General features: G+C 42.9%; 1 protein-coding gene across 1 annotated transcript in view; it reads right to left on the minus strand.

The window, feature by feature from the left end:
* Positions 1 to 19,963, minus strand: part of GLDN (gliomedin) — a 600,890-nt gene that overhangs the window by 471,975 nt on the left and 108,952 nt on the right. Inside the window, exon 3 of the mRNA XM_078684820.1 lies at positions 16,329 to 16,355. Within this exon, the coding sequence (XP_078540946.1) occupies positions 16,329 to 16,355 (27 nt within the window). The remainder of the gene's footprint in view (positions 1 to 16,328; positions 16,356 to 19,963) is intronic.

Here is a 19,963-nt window from a genome sequence, read left to right on the forward strand (position 1 = left end):
GGCGTAATTCAGCCGGCCGAGCGAGGCAATGTGCCGCAGGAGCGGGCGCAACTCATCTTGTCGAGTGAAGCGCTGGGGTGTAGCTGAGAAACCTCCACCTGGGGAGGTGGGGGAGGCTCGTTCGCGCCGCCTCTCCCTTCCAGTGCACCCCACGCCGTCTCCTGGCGCAGGTATATGTGATGGTTGGACCAGGGCACCGCAGGACGTGTCTTCAGGTCAAACGGATTGTGGGACAAGGTCCAGAATGGAAGAGTCACCAAAAGGCTAAAATTCCGCCGGACCCCGGGAGCCGGCCGCCTATGTCGAGTGAAGTGCTGGGGTGCAGCTGAGAAACCTCCAGCTGGGGAGGTGAGGGAGGCTCATTCGCGCCGCCTCTCCCTTCCAGTGCACCCCGCGCCTTCTCCTGGCGCAGGTATATGTGATGGTTGGACCAGGGCACCGCAGGACGTGTCTTTAGGTCAAACCCTCAACTATGGCACCCAACATCCAGGACTTATGCCATTTGTGGAAGGTAGTGACATCGAAGCATCTCAGGGACCAAGCATATGCAGAGTCCTTCCTACAGCCTCTGCGTTCCTTCTTACCTAGTTATGGTTTTTTCACTCCCACTCCAGGCTTTTAGTCTGTGGATGGCAAACTATGAACCTACACTCACCTATGAAAATCTTACTATTGATGCTTGACTGAGGACAAGGAGATCAGTGAAGTGCTGGGGTGTAGCTGAGAAACCTCCACCTGGGGAGGTGGGGGAGGCTCGTTCGTGCCGCCTCTCTCTTCCAGTGCACCCCACGCCGTCTCCTGGCGCAGGTATATGTGATGGTTGGACCAGGGCACCGCAGGACGTGTCTTTAGGGGTGTAGCTGAGAAACCTCCACCTGGGGAGGTGGGGGAGGCTCGTTCGCGCCGCCTTTCCCTTCCAGTGCACCCCACGCCGTCTCCTGGCGGAGGTATATGTGATGGTTGGACCAGGGACCGCAGGACGTGTCTTTAGGTCAAACCCTCAACTATGGCACCCAACATCCAGGACTTATGCCATTTGTGGAAGGTAGTGACATCGAAGCATCTCAGGGACCAAGCATATCCAGAGTACTCCCCGGGGTATTTGCACAAAGGTCCTCCACCCCTAGGCCGCCAGCTATGCTACCTTGACAGGAACAGTGTCATGCATTTGGATCGATGTTGCAGCAGGCTGCCATGTAAATAGTTATTTAATGAAACGTTTTACCATGTTACTTTGTTGGTGTGTTGTGTATATTTATAATATTTGCATAGGGTTTGTCGTTATTTTGGGCGGGGTGGGCGGCGGAGCAAATTCACTGAAAAAACCATAGGTTATAGACCATATATAGTTAGGAATTAGCATTTACAAAACCTTGAAAATTCACTGAAAAAACCATAGGTTATAGACCATATATAGTTAAATATCTCAAGTCCATCTCTGCACTCGATGGAGATACAGGTCGTCGATCAGAAAATGTGCTGGCCACCTCTAATGGTAATAGCGTGGCCAGGGCTTTTGTCGATGCCTCTGCAAATTGCACAGGGTGCACTTGTTTGACATGCCGCACCATGGTATGTATGGAAAAGGAATATTTTTTTGTTGGATTTCCTCTTGAGAGAAACGAGTCACATATCGTGCAGGTTACTTTTGGTGCATTTACTTTCTTTTGATCTTCAGGATAAGTGAAAAATTGCCAGATGAAAGATTCTTTTTTTCTTCTTAAAGGTAGTCGATCATTTTGTTCAGATTCGGAAGATGAATGAGATACGGTAGCCATTTCACCAAAGTCTTCCGAAAAATGTAGGACGTTGTTCTCTCTTGAGAGTAGAAAAGATAGTGAGAGAAGTGGGTGGAGTGCTGCGTGTAAATTCCAGAATAGATACTAGTAAGAACCAATTGGAAGTGTTGTTTTCATGTTGCAGCAGGCTGCCATGTAAATAGTTATTTAATAAAACGTTTTACCCTGTTACTTTGCTGGTGTGTTGTATTTATTTATAATATTTGCATAGGGTTTGTCGTTATTTTGGGCGGGGTGGGCGGCGGAGCCGAGCTATCTTGCAGCCATCATGGCGTCGAGCTCGGTTTCTCTCACTAGTTATTTTAGCGAGGTCAAAAAGAGATCCTATCAGTGGCCTACTGATTTTGCTCGATTCCTTTTGTTTTTTCCAACGATTTTTAAGTTAAAGTTTGCTAGCACGATACAGCGGCTAGTCCGCATTTTATATATATGTCTTTTTTATTAGGGGTGTCCTCCGGTGGAGTCGGACGATCTACCTCTAATAAACGGTAAGTGTTCCTCTGAAGGAATGCGTCTTGAAAGTGGCTGACTGTAATGTATGATATTTCACTCAGTGACTTTCAGGCCCATGCTGTTTCAAAACTGTGCATGTGCTTGAAGCAGGCGTAGGTATTGACGCAGCATTGTGAATATAGTGCATTGGTGAGCCTTGCTGGAGCTGCATCACAGTTGCGATGCAACTCTAGCAATGTATTACTTTTTCAGCACAGATGTGTTACGCATGTATGGTGTTTTTGTACCATGGTGCGCCACATTTCAAATGTGGCACACTATGGGTAACGGAGCACTAGCATACTGTGGTGCACATTAACTGGTGCATATCTGGGTATGAAGTAGTTAACATAAATCTGCCCCATAGGTTACAAATCCGCGTTTAGTAGACTGTTTGGCCTTTGTAGTTTTATGTTTTTTCTGTTATTCTATGTAGGTATGTAATATTGCAATATTTTTGTCACGAAAAAGAAGCCATGAGTATTGGGTTTGTGAAAGATTGCAAGATTTTTAAAATTTAAAAGCAACAACCATGGCATTGTTTAATATAGTATTGTAAATACTTATCTTTAACAATGATGAGAGAGTAAAAAAAGGTTAACCTGATGTTTTAAAGTTATTCACAGGCTTCTTTAGAGGAAGTATTCTATATGATTGTAGCGTGGGTGTTTCACTTTTTTATAGGTAATAGAATGCATTCTGCAAGCATGTAGTACTCCTCCTGCTACCTGTGCATCTGGAGGACTGCCAAGCCATTGCAGCAGTGGGAGTGAGGCCTCTTACAGGGGCGTAGCACAGCTCCTTTTGATGTTCACAATTGCAGATAACAGGGTAGAGATGTCCGTGGAATTTATGGATGGTTAGTCACACTAGAATGTGCGCGGCGCCCCTAGCACCTTATTACGGCACACAGGGGAGCCGCGTTGCACAGTTTGAGAATCAGAGACTTAGGAGATAAACCTTCATAATAGGAAGGCTTCTAAGTGATAAAAATCGCCGGTGCTCGGCGTTAAAAATATCACTGCTATCGGTGGAATTTTCCACGGTGTTAGTGCTTCAACAGAAATGGGAACACATATCTGATAGAAAATCCTGTAACAATCTCAGTATTTCACATTATCACGTGAAAAGAAAGTCTTTCGAAAGATGTTGAACGTTGTTCTCTTTTGAGAGTAGAAAAGATAGTGAGAGAAGTGGGTGGAGTGCTCCGTGTAAATTGCAGAATAGAAACTACTAAGAACCAATTGGAAGTGTTGTTTTCAAGTCACATGACTTCACATGCGCGTCTCAGGACGTGTATGCGGTGATAGTATCTGGTCACGTACGCCATTTGGAAGTAGCGGTCTAATTCAGCGAAGTTTCAAAACGTGAAAAGGAGTAAATCCAAACACATCCGGATTTAATATATCTTCTGAGCTCGATTCAAGCATACAATTGTTAAAGTATAAAACCTTTTATATATTTTTTTTTAAATACCAAGGTGTGTACATTCGGTCACGCACGAAAGTTTAAAAAGATATTCGGCTCCATTTAATGAAAATTTTCATAATAATAAAAAAGAAGCCTAGGTTTAGTGTCTTTGACGTAGTATAAGTTCTTTGATGGGTCTATGAAGAAATTTAATGAGTTGCAATTGCAAAGTTTTCACGAAATATATAGGCGGGTGCGCGCACACGGTCGCGCACGAACGAAAGGCAAAAAAGCAGAGATAAACCCCCTTTATAATATGCTCCTGGAGCTCTTTTTGGTAGAATGAGTTAGTTCTGAAAAGAACTTTTTTTTTATTTTTTTAAAACAAGTGTTATGTTGTTTTTGATTTTGGACCAGGGCACCGCAGGACGTGTCTTTAGGTCAAACCCTCAAGTATGGCACCGAACATCCAGGACTTATGCCATTTGTGGAAGGCAGTGACATCGAAGAATCTCAGGGACCAAGCATATCCAGAGTCCTCCCCGGGGTATTTGCACAACGGTCCTCCACCCCTAGGCCGCCAGCTATGCTACCTTGACAGGAACAGTGTCATGCAGTTTTTGATTTTTTAAACTTGCAACAACATTTTCATGTGTGACACAGGATCAAAATGAAATGAAGAAATTTATCTTTTCTCGGGGCATTTATGACTCTCAATTTTTAGTTTAGTAAGAATGAGGCTCTGCTCTCCGTACAGAAGAATTTCTCCACACTCGTTGCATTTCATGTGCACCTTTGCAAGATATGGTCTCAAGTCCATCACAGCACTCGATGGAGATACAGGTCGTCCACCAGAAGATGTGCTGGCCACCTCTGATGGTAATAGGGTGGCCAGGGCTCTTGTCGATGCCTGTGCAAATTCCACAGGGTGCACTTGTTTGACATGCCGCACCATGGTATGTATGGAAAAGGAATATTTTTTTCTTGGATTTCCTCTTGAGAGAACCGAATTGCATATCATGCAGGTAACTTTTGGCGCATTTACTTTCTTTTGTTCTTCAGAATAAGTGAAAAATTGCCAAATAAAATATTCCTTTTTTCTTTTTAAAGGTAGTCGCTCATTTCCTTCAGATTCGGAAGATGAATGCGGGGCGGCAGTCATTTCAGCAAAGTCTTCCGAAGGGTGTTGAACGTTGTTCTCTTTTGAGAGTAGAAAAGATAGTGAGAGAAGTGGGTGGAGTGCTCCGTGTAAATTGCAGAATAGAAACTACTAAGAACCAATTGGAAGTGTTGTTTTCAAGTCACATGACTTCACATGCGCGTCTCAGGACGTGTACGCGGTGATAGTATCTGGTCACCTACGCCATTTGGAAGTAGCGGTCTAATTCAGCGAAGTTTCAAAACGTGAAAAGGAGTAAATCCAAACACATCCGGATTTAATATATCTTCTGAGCTCGATTTAAGCATACAATTGTTAAAGTATAAAACCTTTTATATATTTTTTTAAAAATACCAAGGTGTGTACATTCGGTCACGCACGAAAGTTTAAAAAGACATTCGGCTCCATTTAATGAAAATGTTCATAATAATAAAAAAGAAGCCTAGGTTTAGTGTCTTTGACGTAGTATAAGTTCTTTGATGGGTCTATGAAGAAATTTAATAAGTTGCAATTGCAAAGTTTTCACGAAATATATAGGCGGGTGCGCGCACACGGTCGCGCACGAACGAAAGCCAAAAAAGCGGCGATAAACCCCCTTTATAATATGCTCCTGGAGCTCTTTTTGGTAGAATGAGTTAGTTCTGAAAAGAACTTTTTTTTTTTTTTTTTTAAAACAAGTATTATGTTGTTTTTGATTTTTTTTAACTTGCAACAACATTTTCATGTGTGACACAGGATCAAAATGAAATGAAGAAATGTATCTTTTCTCGGGGCATTTATGACTCTCAATTTTTAGTTTAGTAAGAATGAGGCTCTGCTCTCCGTACAGAAGAATTTCTCCACACTCGTTGCATTTCATGTGCACCTTTGCAAGATATGGTCTCAAGTCCATCACAGCACTCGATGGAGATACAGGTCGTCCACCAGAAGATGTGCTGGCCACCTCTGATGGTAATAGCGTGGCCAGGGCTCTTGTCGATGCCTGTGCAAATTCCACAGGGTGCACTTGTTTGACATGCCGCACCATGGTATGTATGGAAAAGGAATATTTTTTTCTTGGATTTCCTCTTGAGAGAACCGAATTGCATATCGTGCAGGTAACTTTTGGCGCATTTACTTTCTTTTGTTCTTCAGGATAAGTGAAAAATTGCCAAATAAAAGATTCCTTTTTTCTTTTTAAAGGTAGTCGCTCATTTCCTTCAGATTCGGAAGATGAATGCGGGGCGGCAGCCATTTCAGCAAAGTCTTCCGAAGGGTGTTGAACGTTGTTCTCTTTTGAGAGTAGAAAAGATAGTGAGAGAAGTGGGTGGAGTGCTCCGTGTAAATTGCAGAATAGAAACTACTAAGAACCAATTGGAAGTGTTGTTTTCAAGTCACATGACTTCACATGCGCGTCTCAGGACGTGTACGCGGTGATAGTATCTGGTCACGTACGCCATTTGGAAGTAGCGGTCTAATTCAGCGAAGTTTCAAAACGTGAAAAGGAGTAAATCCAAACATATCCGGATTTAATATATCTTCTGAGCTCGATTCAAGCATACAATTGTTAAAGTATAAAATCTTTTATAATTTTTTTTAAAATACCAAGGTGTGTACATTCGGTCACACACGAAAGTTTAAAAAGACATTCGGCTCCATTTAATGAAAATGTTCATAATATTAAAAAAGAAGCCTAGGTTTAGTCTCTTTGACGTATTATAAGTTCTTTGATGGGTCTATGAAGAAATTCAATAAGTTCAGATTGCAAAGTTTTCACGAAATATATAGGCGGGTGCGCGCAGTCGGTCGCACACGAAAGCCTGGAAATGCGCTATCCATTTTATTGAGAACTTTTGCCGAGAGTGCGCACACCGGGTCGTGCACGAAAGTTTAGAAAGGCTATTTTTATTTACAGACAAATTTTAATGCGTTGAAAAAAAGGCAAGGTACAGACTTTCTAATTCTGTATCGCTTTACAAGGAGTCTCTATGCAACTTGAACAGTGAAGAAAACAGCTTGTTTCCGAAAAAAATATTGCCAGAACTTTATTGACAAAAGTATAGGTTGTATACACGAGATATTTCTGAATTAGCATTTTAAAAACCAATGAAATTCACTGAAAAAACCATAGGTTTTACACACGTTAAAGTTAGGAAGTAGCATTTACAAATCCTATGAAATTCACTGAAAAAACCATAGGTTTTACACACGTTATAGTTAGGAAGTAGCATTTAAAAAACCTATGAAATTCACCGAAAAAAACATAGGTTTTACACCAGTTATAGTTAGCTGGAAGTTTTACTCGCATAAAACCATTGAAATTCCCACGTTATAGTTAGTTGGACTCACTATAACTTGCGCGTGCAATGCACTGCTGATGACGTCACATATTACATCACTCATGACATGGTCAGTGACATCACTCATGACATCACTGATGACACCATCCTTGTGACAGAGTGACAGACCTCCTTTCACTGTAATGTAACCCTTGAAACGCATATTCAAAAATAGAAACTAACATTTTCAAAAAAATTGAGATACCCATACCAGTTACAACAACCAATTCAATAATTCCACCATCTATATACACATCCACTCATTCACCAACAGTTCTGTATAGTCACTCATACATATACTCACTCATCATATGTAGTGATACACCTATACATCTTGTTACACACCGACAGTCATCCAAAAGTTACTCACACATGCAAATAAACTATTGAACATCCATTTATTTGCATATACAGCTATACACACACTACCACTTTACTTCTAAGGAAACTTACACATACTTACTCTCTTAAACAATCACTTATAGAAACACATACTAATTTAAATAGGAACTCTTACAATCTCTTACTCTCAGATATACTCACTTATATACATCAATATTCACATACACTAGATTAAAACATATGTAGTTACTGATAAAGAAACTAGTGAGACACTCATTCACTCAGTAACACACACATATACACAGTCATCCACCCATACAGTCCTGCACATATGCTGTCTTCAAAACACATACAAAGAGAGAGTCAGTCATTCATGCATCTATGTGCTAAGTAATACCTCCGGCAAACCATACAAACACTCATACTGATACTAAGAAAAACATCTAATAACCTATATACATACACATGTACCTACTCACCAACCCATGCAGCCACTTATACACAAAGTGAAACACTAATACATATATTTAAATATTTAAACATTACTCACTAATATTTATTTTTCAGAAAGACACACATTCACTGGATGGTGTCATCAGTGATGTCATGAGTGATGTCACTGACCATGTCATGAGTGATGTAATATGTGACGTCATCAGCAGTGCATTGCACGCGCAAGTTATAGTGAGTCCAACTAACTATAACGTGGGAATTTCAATGGTTTTATGCGAGTAAAACTTCCAGCTAACTATAACTGGTGTAAAACCTATGTTTTTTTCGGTGAATATATATATATATATATACATATATATATAGGTTCAAGAGTGCAACTGTGAGGGGCTTTATGGGTGGATGAGTGTGTGTATGGCTGTGGATGTCTCAATGAGTAACTACATAGGTGAAAGGCAGTAAATGTGAGTGTTGGAGTATATAAGTGACTATATGTAAGTGTGAGTGATTGTGAGAGTGGCTGTATGGATGAGCGTGTGCCTGTGTCAGTGATTGTATAAGAGAGTAAGTATATGTTAGTAACTGTATGAATAAGTGAGGTTGTGTGCGTATAACTGTATAGGTGAGTAAATGGTGTGATTGATTCTTTGCATGACTGACTAGGTGTGTGAGTAACTCTATGGGTGAGTGGTGGTGTGGGAGTGTCTGTATGAGTGCTTATGATAGTGGTTGTACTGATGAGTGACTACATGTATGAGTGACTGTATGGGTGAGTGAGTGGATGTTTGTGTAGACCTAGGAATCAGTGAGTGGGTATGTACAAACTGGTATTGGTGTGTCTACGGTTTCGAAAATGGTAGACTGTATTTCAGAGTGGGTGTGTCAAAGGTTATATTAGGGTGTGAGGTGGTGTATCAGATGATCACATGGATGATGTCATCAGTGATGTCCTTTGAAATGTCATCAGTGATGTCACTGACCATGTCATGAGTGATGTAAAATGTGACGTCATCAGCAGTGCATTGCGGTGGCACGAGTTAAAGTTAGCTCAGCAAGCTATAACAGCCAAATTTCTCTGGTTTTGTACGAGTGAAATGTCAGGCTAAATATAATGTCCCTGAAATCTATGTTTTTTAAATGAATATATATATATATAAGCAAATACGAAGAAGCAGGGCGGGTACCTCGCGGACTCAGGATTCTCTTAGCCCCGAGCTACGAGGACCCGGACCCCAAAATGCTAAAAGAGTGGGGCGCAAGCAATTCGGAGGCTTCTATGAACCTTGTGAGAATCTTAATCAGATATGCTGAGTCTGACAGGATCAAACTAATACAGGAAATATCTGACATCAATGAAGCACTGGGCAAATTGGAAACAAATGAATATATAACAAAAACACGCAAAGAAATACAGGACCGGTTGAACAAACAGGAAGAGAAAATAAAACAACGAAAGGTATAAAAATTTGCCAGAGACCTAGCTGATTATACACATTTGTGCGCAAATACGCTACAGCCACAAAACTAAAATCCAACCCTATAATGGACAGTACCAAACAAAAACCGCCACAAGCAGGCTGCTCCATTGAAGCCAATTCGGAAACAAGCTCTGTAATCAGCGAAACAAGTTCTGAATACAGAAGCAGATCAGAAAAAAATGTGGAAACTAGAAGGTTGGACCTGGGAGAAGAAATCGATTTTTTAGTCGAGGACCGGCGCAACACCCTAAGACCACGGAAACCAACACAGCCCTCTGCAAAAGCAGAAACGGCAAAAGGCGAGAACGGCGCGAAAAAATCCAATTCAAGGCCAAAAAGAAGGTATTGGCGCAAATAGCTGATACGACCAAAGAAGACAAAACAATTATAAACTTAACAAATATAGAACTCACTGAAAACGAAAAACAGATACTAAAGCTAGGTCTCTCATACTGCCCACCAAGTGACTTCAACTACACCAGACGAGGATTGACATTTTAAATTATATCCACAAAGTCAAACTGATTACATTTTTTACAGTTAAGAGCAGTTTTGCAAACAAACAGCAGCAACAACAGATCATTCCAAGAGAAGCAATCTACTGGTGACGGACATCCCAGTACTTCTGGCAGCCCAATCCATTCTAGTAGAAACACCGAATGAAACAGAAGAAAGTGACACAGATATGTCAACCCAACAGCAATTACAACTGGCAGCCATAACACAGACAGGGGCGGGCAGCAGGCCCTTAAAAAAGAAGTCTACCTTTGTTCCACAAAGGATGCAATTGATATCAATCATGAGCGAATCAGTGATGACATCAAACAATTGTATTTCCGTCTCAATCACAACCTACGGAAAAAATGCCACAATGAAGTAGAGTACATCAAATTTGTGGATAAACTCAGTAAAAACCATGAGGTAATCGTTAAACCCTCAGACAAGGGTGGGAACATACAGCCAGATTCATCAACCCAAAATCGGCTCGCAAAGGGCCAGATTCTGAGAATCTGGCCCTTTGCGAACGCTATTTTTGCATTTGGGATTCATCATCCCAAATGCAAAAATCTCAATTTTAAAAATTGCTAAATTGTGATTAATTGCATTAAAGGAATCTCAATTTGAGGGAAGAGGGGTACAGAAAGAGGCAAGAGGGGTACAGAAAGAAGCAAGAGAGGTGCAGAAGGAGACAAGAGAACTACAGAAAGAGGCAAGAGAGTTGCAGAAAAAGAGAAAAGGGGTGAATAAAGAAGCAAGAGAGGTGCATTCAGAGGGAAGAAGGGTGCAGAAAGATGCAAGAAAAGTGCAGAAAGAAGTAGCAGAAGTGCAGAAAGCAACAGAGGTGCAGAGATGCAAAAGGGGGCAGAAAGAAGCAAGATAAGTGAAGAAAGAAGCAACAGAGAGTGGGAAGAGGGATGCAGAAAGAGGCAAGAGGGATGCCGAATATAGCAAGAGAGGCGTAGGAAGTAGCAACAGAAGTGGAAAAAGATCAATAGAGGTGCGAAAAGAGGCAAGAGGGGTCCAGAAAAAGGCGAGAGTAATGCAGAAAGAAGCAACAGAGGTGCAGGAGGACACAAGAGAAGTGCAGAACGAGGCAAGAGAGATGCAGAATAGAGGCAAGAGGAGTGCAGAAAGAAGCAAGAGGAGTGCAGAAAGAAGCAAGAGAGGTACAGAAAGAAGCAAGAGGGGTGTAACAAGAGGCACGAGAAGTGCAGACAGAAGCAACAGAGGTGCAGAAGGAGGCAAGAGGGGTACAGAAATTCACAAGAGAGGTGAAGAAAGAAGCAACAGATGTGCCGGAGCAGAGAAGAGAACTGCAGAAAGAGGCAAGAGAGTTGCAGAAACATGCAAGAGAGGTGCAGAAAATGGGAACAGTGGAGCAGAAAGAGGCAAGAGAGATACAGAAAGAGGGAAGAAGTATGCAGAAAGAGGCAAGAAGGGTACAGAAAGAAGCAACAGAAGGGCAGAAGGAAGGACGCAACAGAGGTGCAGAAAGAGGCCAGAGGGGTACAGAAAGAGGAAAGAGAAGGGCAGAAAGAAGCAACATAGGTGCAGAAAGAGGCAAGAGAGGTACAGAAAGAGGGAAGAGGGGTGTAAAAGATGCAAGAGGGGTACAGAAAGAAGCAAGAGCAATGCAGAAAGAACCAACAGAGGTGCAGAAGGAGGCAAGAGGGGTGCCAAAAGTTGCAATAGAGGTATAGAAAGAAGCAAGAGCAGTGCAGAAAAGAACCAAAAGAGGTACAGGAACAAAGAAGAGGGGTACAGAAAGAGGCAGGAGAAGTTAAGAAAGAAGCAACAGAGGTGCAGAAGGAGGCAAGAGAACTGAAGAAAGAGGCAAGAGAGTTGCAAAAACAGGCAAGATAGATCCAGAAAGTAGAAATAACAGTGTAGAAAGTACCAACAGAGGTACAGAAACAGACAAGAGGCGTGCAGAAAGAGGCAAGAGAAGTGCAGAAAGGAAAGAGGCAACAGAGGTGTAACGGAGGCAAGAGAAAAGCAAAAAGGGGCAAGAGAGTTGCAGAAATAGGCAGGAGAGGTGCAGAAAAAAGGAACAGGGGTGCAGAAAGTGTCAAGAGAAGTGCAGAAAGACGGAAGAAGGCTGAATTAAGAGGCAAGGGTGGTGCAGAAAGAAGCAACAGAAGAGCAGAAAGAAGCAAGAGAATCGCAGAAAGAACCAACAGAGATGCAGAAAGAAGCCGGAGGGAAGCAGAAAGAGGCAAGAGAAGTACAGAAAGATGCAACAGAGGTTCAGAAGGAGGCAAGAGAAGTGCAGAAAGAGGCAAGAGAATTGCAGAAGCAGGCAAAAGATGTACAGAAAGAAGCAAGAGCAATGCATAAAGAACCAACAGAGGTGCAGAAGGAGACAAGAGGGGTGCAGAAAGAGGCAAGAGGGGTACAGAGATTTGCAAGAGAAGTGCAGAAAGAAGCACGAGCAGTGCAGAAAGAAACAACAGAGGTGCAGAAGGAGGCAAGAGGGGCACAGAAAGAGGCAAAAGACGTGCAGAAACAAGAAAAAGAGGTGTGGAAAGAGAAAAGGGGTGCAGAAAGTAACAAGAGCAGTACAGAAGACTAAACCTGAGGTTACCACTCCACAATACAGACTACCATAACACATAATTACTCTCCATAACACATAATCCCACTCTACATAATTCCTATACACTAAATACCACTTACTTTCTATCCACATAATTTAACTGCACAACATACCACATAATTTCACTACATACAACATACATCCACTCCAAAAAAACATTATCAAAAATGTTTACATTTACAACGTCAATAGCTCTAACTCTTGCAAATGGGAGACCTATTACATTGCAAATGCTTTTTTAACTGGTAGTTGCGTTTGCAGAGTGGTGGAGAAAGGGGGCTGTGCCTCCGACCAGTGCTCAGGAATTCCGCTGCGTAGGACTTACAGGAGGTAGCAGGAAGGCTCCTTGGCAGTCAAAGTCCCTCAGGAGTAAAGTGGACTTCATCCCCCAACCAGTACTGTGCCAGGAGGTGCATTTGTAGTGTGTTGGAGAAAGGTGAGCGTGGCTGCCGAAGACCTCGTAGCAATCCCACTGTGTGGGACTTACTGGAGTAACAGGTGGGGTAGTTTGGGGGCCAACTACCCATCGTATTACCTCTAATAGGTCCCACACAGCAGGATTGCTAACTTCTAATAACAGGCCACACCCCCTTTCCCCAACCACTCTGCAAACGCACTTCCTGGCGCGCTCTTGGGTGGGGATTAACATCCCCTTCGCTGCTAGGGGGTCCTTAGGGGCCAACTAGCCTACCTGATACCTCCAGTATGCCCCAGATTGTGGGTTTGGTGACAGGTGGACACAGGCCATACCCTCTTTCTCCACCACTCTGTAAACGCGCCTCCTGGTGCATTTTGGTTTGGAGATTAAATTCCCTTGAATCCTGAGGTCCCTGGGGGCCAACTAGCCCACCTGGTGGGGCAATGAGATCCCCTTGTGTCCTGAGGACATCAGGACTAAAGTGGACTTTATCTCCAGAGCAGCAGTGCGCAAGGAGGTGCATTTCCCGAGTGGTGTAAAAAGGGGCGTGGCCTCAGACCACTCTCAGTAATCCAGCTATGTGGGGATTACTGGAGGTACCTGGTGGGCTAGTTGGACCCCAGAGATCCTTAGGATTCAAAGGGACTTAATCCCTCAACTTAGAACGCGCCAGGAGGTGCGTTTGCAGGGTGATGCACGGAGGGGGCGGGGCCTCTTGCGAGATGCTGGCTTTTCTTTATTTTTGTTAGAAGGGGGGCTTTTTGCCCCCTTCTCCTATTTTGTGGGCCCGGGGACCCCATCCCCAAGGGCCTGAGCCATTTAAAAATAATTTTGGAGGATAATAAGGGAAGGGGGCATCACGGCCCCCCTCCCAAAGATGAGTTTGGCCCCGGGGACTCCATTCCCCGGGGCATTGCCTCTTTTTTAATTTAAATAATAATATGGAAGGGGGGCCGGTCTTCCCTGGGCCACTTTTGGCCCCCCGGATCCCATCCCCTGAGCCTGGCCTCGTTATAATTTTGGGAGGTGGCTCATGTGGCCCTCCTTCCCGGGCCACTTCTGGCCCCAGGGACCCCGTCCCTCGGGCCTGGTCAGCCTTTATTTTTTATTTTAGAGTGGGGCTGCGTGGCCCTTCTCCTGAGGCCTCTTCTGGCCCCAGGGACCCCAATCTCCGTGTACGGCACTCATAGGGACAGGAGAGGGAGCTCAAATGCCCCTGCGGTCCCTGCTAGCTCCCCGCCTCCTGGCACCCTGGGATATTGCTGGAGGTGGCAGTCCCCAGGGCCATCTAGGGCTCCAGGAGGAGGTCCGTGTGGCCCCCCTCCCAAAGTGAAATGAGCCCCGGGGAGATGGTGGTCCCTGGGGTCGGTGGTCCACAATGAACCCCAGCATTTAAATAAAGTGTGCTCTGAGGAGGTGGTGGTCCCTGGGGCAGTGTGGGGGGGGGGCAGGAGCCCTCCACACTTCTTAATTTAAAGTGAAGCCCCCGGAGGTGGCTTTCCCCAGGGCTTGGACGAGGCCCCCCCACATAATTAGAATAATGCCCCGGGGCGGTGGCAGTCACCGGGGCAGCATGGGGGGCCCATGCGCCTCCTGCATATATTATGCGCATTGGTCCCAGGACCTGGCCTACCTGGGGGCTCATTATAAACGAAGCACGAATACCACTGATTTTTTTTTAATGCTTTTTTTGGCCCTGGGGTCCCTGTGTGTTTCTATCCTGTCCCCTTTTCGTTTTTTGTTTTAAAATAATTTTGTTCCCTTTTTGCTTGTGACTTTTACGGAGTCACAAGATGGATGGCAATACTTCTTGGTTTGAAGTGTGGGCATGTACTACAAGAAAACCTAGGGGTCTAATCTATGAGGAAAAAGGGAAACCTCTTCTTTAGGGGTACCGATATCAATCAAGTCTATCGAGTACCTAGCACACTTGCTATTAAGTTAGGCATTCAAACAATGTACACAGAACCAACAGTGATTGTGGGTGAAACCGATAAAGTAATATTGGATTCCCATCAAAGTCGTTGTGATCAATACTGTCATCTGGTCATCCCTCGTGGAAGGTGTGTCTCTAGATCATTGAGACGTTTCTACCATACCCACGGTCAAAGCCCCCAAGCAGTTATTTGTTTAAAACTGTCCTTATATGCACTGTTCCTGTTTTTAATTAGCAAGAGGTCAATTCCTATTAAAGTGTTTCCTTTTGTCCTTTATCCTATTTTATATTCACCACTTTAATACACTTTTTCTTTGGTTAATTGCACTGGACTTATTCCCATCATACATTAATGTCTACATGGTCTCGGAGTGATCGTGGGTAAAATCCCAACTTTGACCGTGGGTATGGTAGAAACGTCTCAATGATCTAGAGACACACCTTCCACGAGGGATGACCAGATGATAGTATTGATCACAACGACTTTGATGGGAATCCAATATTACTTTATCGGTTTCACCCACAATCACTGTTGGTTCTGTGTACATTGTTTGAATGCCTAACTTAATAGCTTAACAGATTAGACCCCTAGGTTTTCTTGTAGTACATAGTAATATTGGGGATTGTAACCTAGACTGGTCTATAAACTTCCCTTAGACCCTCCACACAGTATAGGTTTATATTGAAGTGTGGGCAGCCAATCAAAATCAAGCTAGTGATCGGAAGGGTTCGGGAATCCTCCTTGGTCACCAGATATCGATATTTTTTATTTTTACATTTTTCAGGAACTACTGGATGGATTTACAGCTTTTACAGCAAAGATTTCAGTAGGCTGTTGAGCTCACAGATAGCTATATATTTTTTAATTTAAATATTTATGAAACTAATGAACAGATTTGCCCCAAATCACAAAAAGCACGCAAACACACAAAACAAAAACACTATCACTCTCCCTCTCGTCCCCTCTCCCAGGACAGTCCTTTTGTTCTTAGAGCACTGAAGTAATTTTAAAATATGTTAGATTTCATTAATGGGTGATAAACGTTAAAGTAATTCATTACATGCACTGGAATTATGTTTTTCAAATAATAAATGCCTTCCTTTCCTTCTACCGGGTTATGGACTACTGTTACAAATTATATCACAATCAAAAGCTATCTTTTATCAAGTAAATTAAATCAATGATGCTTTAAACTGTGGTAGCAATTATAACTGAGGTTGTATTTTGTGTTATTTTAATATTGTATTCAATTTTATGTCTGTGCCATACATGCTTTAAACTGTGCAATAATTAAAATACACAGTAGTGGTAAACTCATATTTCTCCCCCCCATTCCTCCCCTCCCCTCTGAGGCATAAACACAACAGGGACTGTAGGGCTACTTTGACAATCAGAGCAAATTAAATACTTATGAAACAGAATTCTTACCGGGTGGCCCTGGTGGTCCAGGTGGTCCTAAAAAAATTGAAAATGAAATTATGATTCAAATTAATAATACCATTCAGTGATAATAAATAAACATTTAGATAGCTATAAAATATAAATGAAATGTTGAATATTTCTACATTTTACTTGATTTGTCTTAAAAATAAAATTGCTCACAGCTCTAATAGAACTGCTTGTACAGCAATTTTAACAGATAAGGGCCCAGATGTAGGTAACAGCAAATTACCGAATGGTAAATACCGAATTTTACCGATTCGGTATTTACTATTCGGTAATTGCTATGTAGGGAAAAAAGTCGGTAAAAATACCGAATCGGTAAGATTCCGTAATTACCGATTCGCTAATTACTGATTCGGTATTTGCTATGAAATCCTATGGGCCTTGAAGCCCATGGGATTCCATAGCAAATACCGAATCGGTAATTACCGAATCGGTAAATTTACCGATTTTACAAGGGGGACAGGGTGTCACTTTGACACCCTGTTGCACCCCTGTTTCAGGCTTGTGTGCCATGTGACACACAGACATGCCCTTAGGGCATGTCTGTGTGCCACATGACACAGGTGTACATGCACAGATGTGCATGTACACAGGAATTCGTTATTTACCCTGTAATAGTATTACATGGTAAATACCGAATCCTGAATGGCCTGTAGCACTGTTAACAGTGCTACCTACATAGCAAATTACAGATTTGGTATTTTAACCGATCGGTAATTTTACCGAATCGGTAAAATTTACAGAATCGGTAAATTTACCGATTCTGTAATTTTACCGATTCGGTAAAATTACCGAATCTGTAGGTTTTTCAAACCCCTACATACCAATGTCCAAATACCCGTCGGAAACGGCCGAAAATCTGTATTTTCGGCCGTTTCCGACCGGTATTTGGACACCTATATCTGGCCCAATATATCTTATCGTATCAACCAAAAACACATGAAATGAATTACAGATTTAATATGGAACAAATGAAACTATATCTAATATTCATTATTTCTTGTTTTTTTTTTCTAAATACCACTGATCTGTCGCAGAAACAGGGAACTCATTTAGGTACACCATCATTTAGGTACACCATCTTAGAAAGGGAAGCAATAGCAGCACAAACCTGGAAAACAACCATCTTGGTTAGAAAGTTACATAAACCTAAACAGGAGAAAAGGTGCTGTCCATATTTGGCAGCTGCCAGGAGAGGTTGAATGTCCAACCTCCTGCTCTGATCTTCCATGCCAGCAAACATCCTCTTCGGAGCTCATCTGATCTCTCAGCTCGTGGACAAGGAATCCTTACTGTATGGCAAGTGCACAACTTTTCACCTTCTATTGCTGAACCAGATGAGCATACTGCTGCCTCAGCAGAAATGAGGTTGCTCTCCTGTGAGTTCTGTCTCCGGGTGTAACATATACACGTTATAGGCTGTGAGTTAGCTAGCGCCTTGCTCGTGGCTGGATGGCTTTCTTATCTATGTCAGCTCCCTGCTCCTTTTTCTTTGGCTTCCCTCACAATTCTGCTGCTTTCCTGCTTTTTGTCCATTTTGTCTTTACATTGCTTGTACCTGGATGGCTTATATCCTTTCACTCCTGCTGTACGGGATTTTTCTTATTTGTCTTTTAGCACAGGACTACATTGCCTTCCTTGCTCACATCTAAGCACCCTGCTCGTGCTTTATTATTTGTATTTCTTAATTCTTTGCTTTTTACTTTTTGTGAGGGTCCAGTTCTGGCACAGTTCTAGTGGGAAGCATTTAGCCGTTGGCTTTTGTGCTTTCAACCCTCCCTCTTCATGCTCCTGTTTGTTAATTAATTTATTTTTATAATTCTTTTTGTAAGGGCCTAATCGTTGCTACCAACTGCCTGCTTCTTTTAGATTGGTTGGCATCCTGTGAAAACTTTTCTTTATAATTTGCTGTTTCAAATTAACTGTCTGTTGTCTTCGAACAGTAAACATAATATAAAGAAGGCTACTGGTTCATCAGTATACATATGGATGGATTGGTGGCCATCTTGTAACAAAAAGAAAATCCAAGATGGCTGCTCATGCGTGAACATACATGGTCATCATTGAACAATCATCTTGGAACACTTTTTCATTCCATTTCAGGCCTTCTGCCCCCTCTGTTGTGCTACCAAAAGCCCCTCACACATTTCCGGCCTCCAACCTCCCCCGCTCCTTACCTGCCTCTTCTTCCTGTGTCTCTGCAGTCCTAGCCACCAACTCCCAAGCTTTTCCCCCATCCCAGGACCAAAGGCAAGCCTGTATGTGCCCATTTGCACCTGAAGCACGCTCAGCACCGCAAACACTGGTCTGATCACCTCCCAAGCGACACCTGGGAGCACTTGTTCAATTGTTCAACTTGGGATGCCTCTCCTCCTGCAGCTGTTGGGCCACAACAATTGACGGTGCATAGATGATATCCTCGTGGTGTGGCGAGAAGATATGGACTCTATTGTATCGTTTCATCAATGGCTGAATTCTTGCAACCAGTTTTTGAGATTCACCTTAGAGAGCAGCAAAGAGAGAATAAATATCCTTTTTGGACTTATCAATCTATGCGACTCCAACAGGGCTGCAAACAGAGCTATACAAAAAACCAATGGCCAGGAACGCACTCCTGCTTTACGAGAGTCAGCACCCTAAAGCCCTAAGGGATAATTTGCCTTACGGGCAATTTCTAAGAGTGCGGCGAAACTGTTCGACACTCGCAACTTTTGAAAAGCATGCAGAGAGTCTTTCTACCCAGTTACAAGCCAGACACTATCCCAAACGACTGATTAAACGCTCTTGGAAGAGAGCAGCTAATAATCACCGGGAGGCACTTTTGGAGGTGAGAGGCCCAAAGGCCCCCCTTGAACGTTTAACTTTCGTGAGTACATTCAACACCAGGTCGAATCAAGTCCAGCGCATAGTACGCCATCACTGGCGAGTTTTGAATTGTGGGAATGATAAAATTGAACAACCACTGTTTGCTTTCAAAAGATCTAGCAGCCTAAGGGACCGGTTAATACACACTAGGCCGAGGGAAACCCCCAAGAGAGCTATAGGGACGTTATGGGACTTAGCGGCAGTGACCGGACACCACCCCTGTGGTATTTGTTCCGTTTGCCCCCAGACATCTAAGGTCACCCAGATTGATATAGGACTGGAGCGTCCTTGGATCCTGAAAGAGTTCTCAAACTGCAACAGCTCAAATGTAATTTATTTGCTTACATGCCCCTGCCTAGAAAGATACATAGGCATGACCACAAGAAAAGTAAGAACTAGGATGCTAGAGCACAAAAGTGGATTCAGATGTAAGAGAAACATCTCTAAGCTCACTAAACATTTTCTTGAGAAGAATCACAGCGAAACTGACTTCAAACGGACGGTTCTAGAAAAACCCTATATACCGTCCTACATCGGTGACGTATCAAAATACCTGTTTGCAAAAGAACAGAAATGGATGTACAAATTATCCACGGACACTCGTGGCCTGAACAACGAAATCCCCTGGACTAATCTGTGAGATACATGCTTTTTACGAGTTAGGGAGACCTGTAACGAATTATGCATAGATATAGTCATTTAGGTGAGAATCTGGTTGGTTGGGACTGCCATAGTTTCCTTGCAGGTTTGAT

The sequence above is a fragment of the Lissotriton helveticus genome, chromosome 3_2 (assembly GCF_964261635.1).
Source record: "Lissotriton helveticus chromosome 3_2, aLisHel1.1, whole genome shotgun sequence".
In the NCBI taxonomy this organism is placed as follows: domain Eukaryota; kingdom Metazoa; phylum Chordata; class Amphibia; order Caudata; family Salamandridae; genus Lissotriton; species Lissotriton helveticus.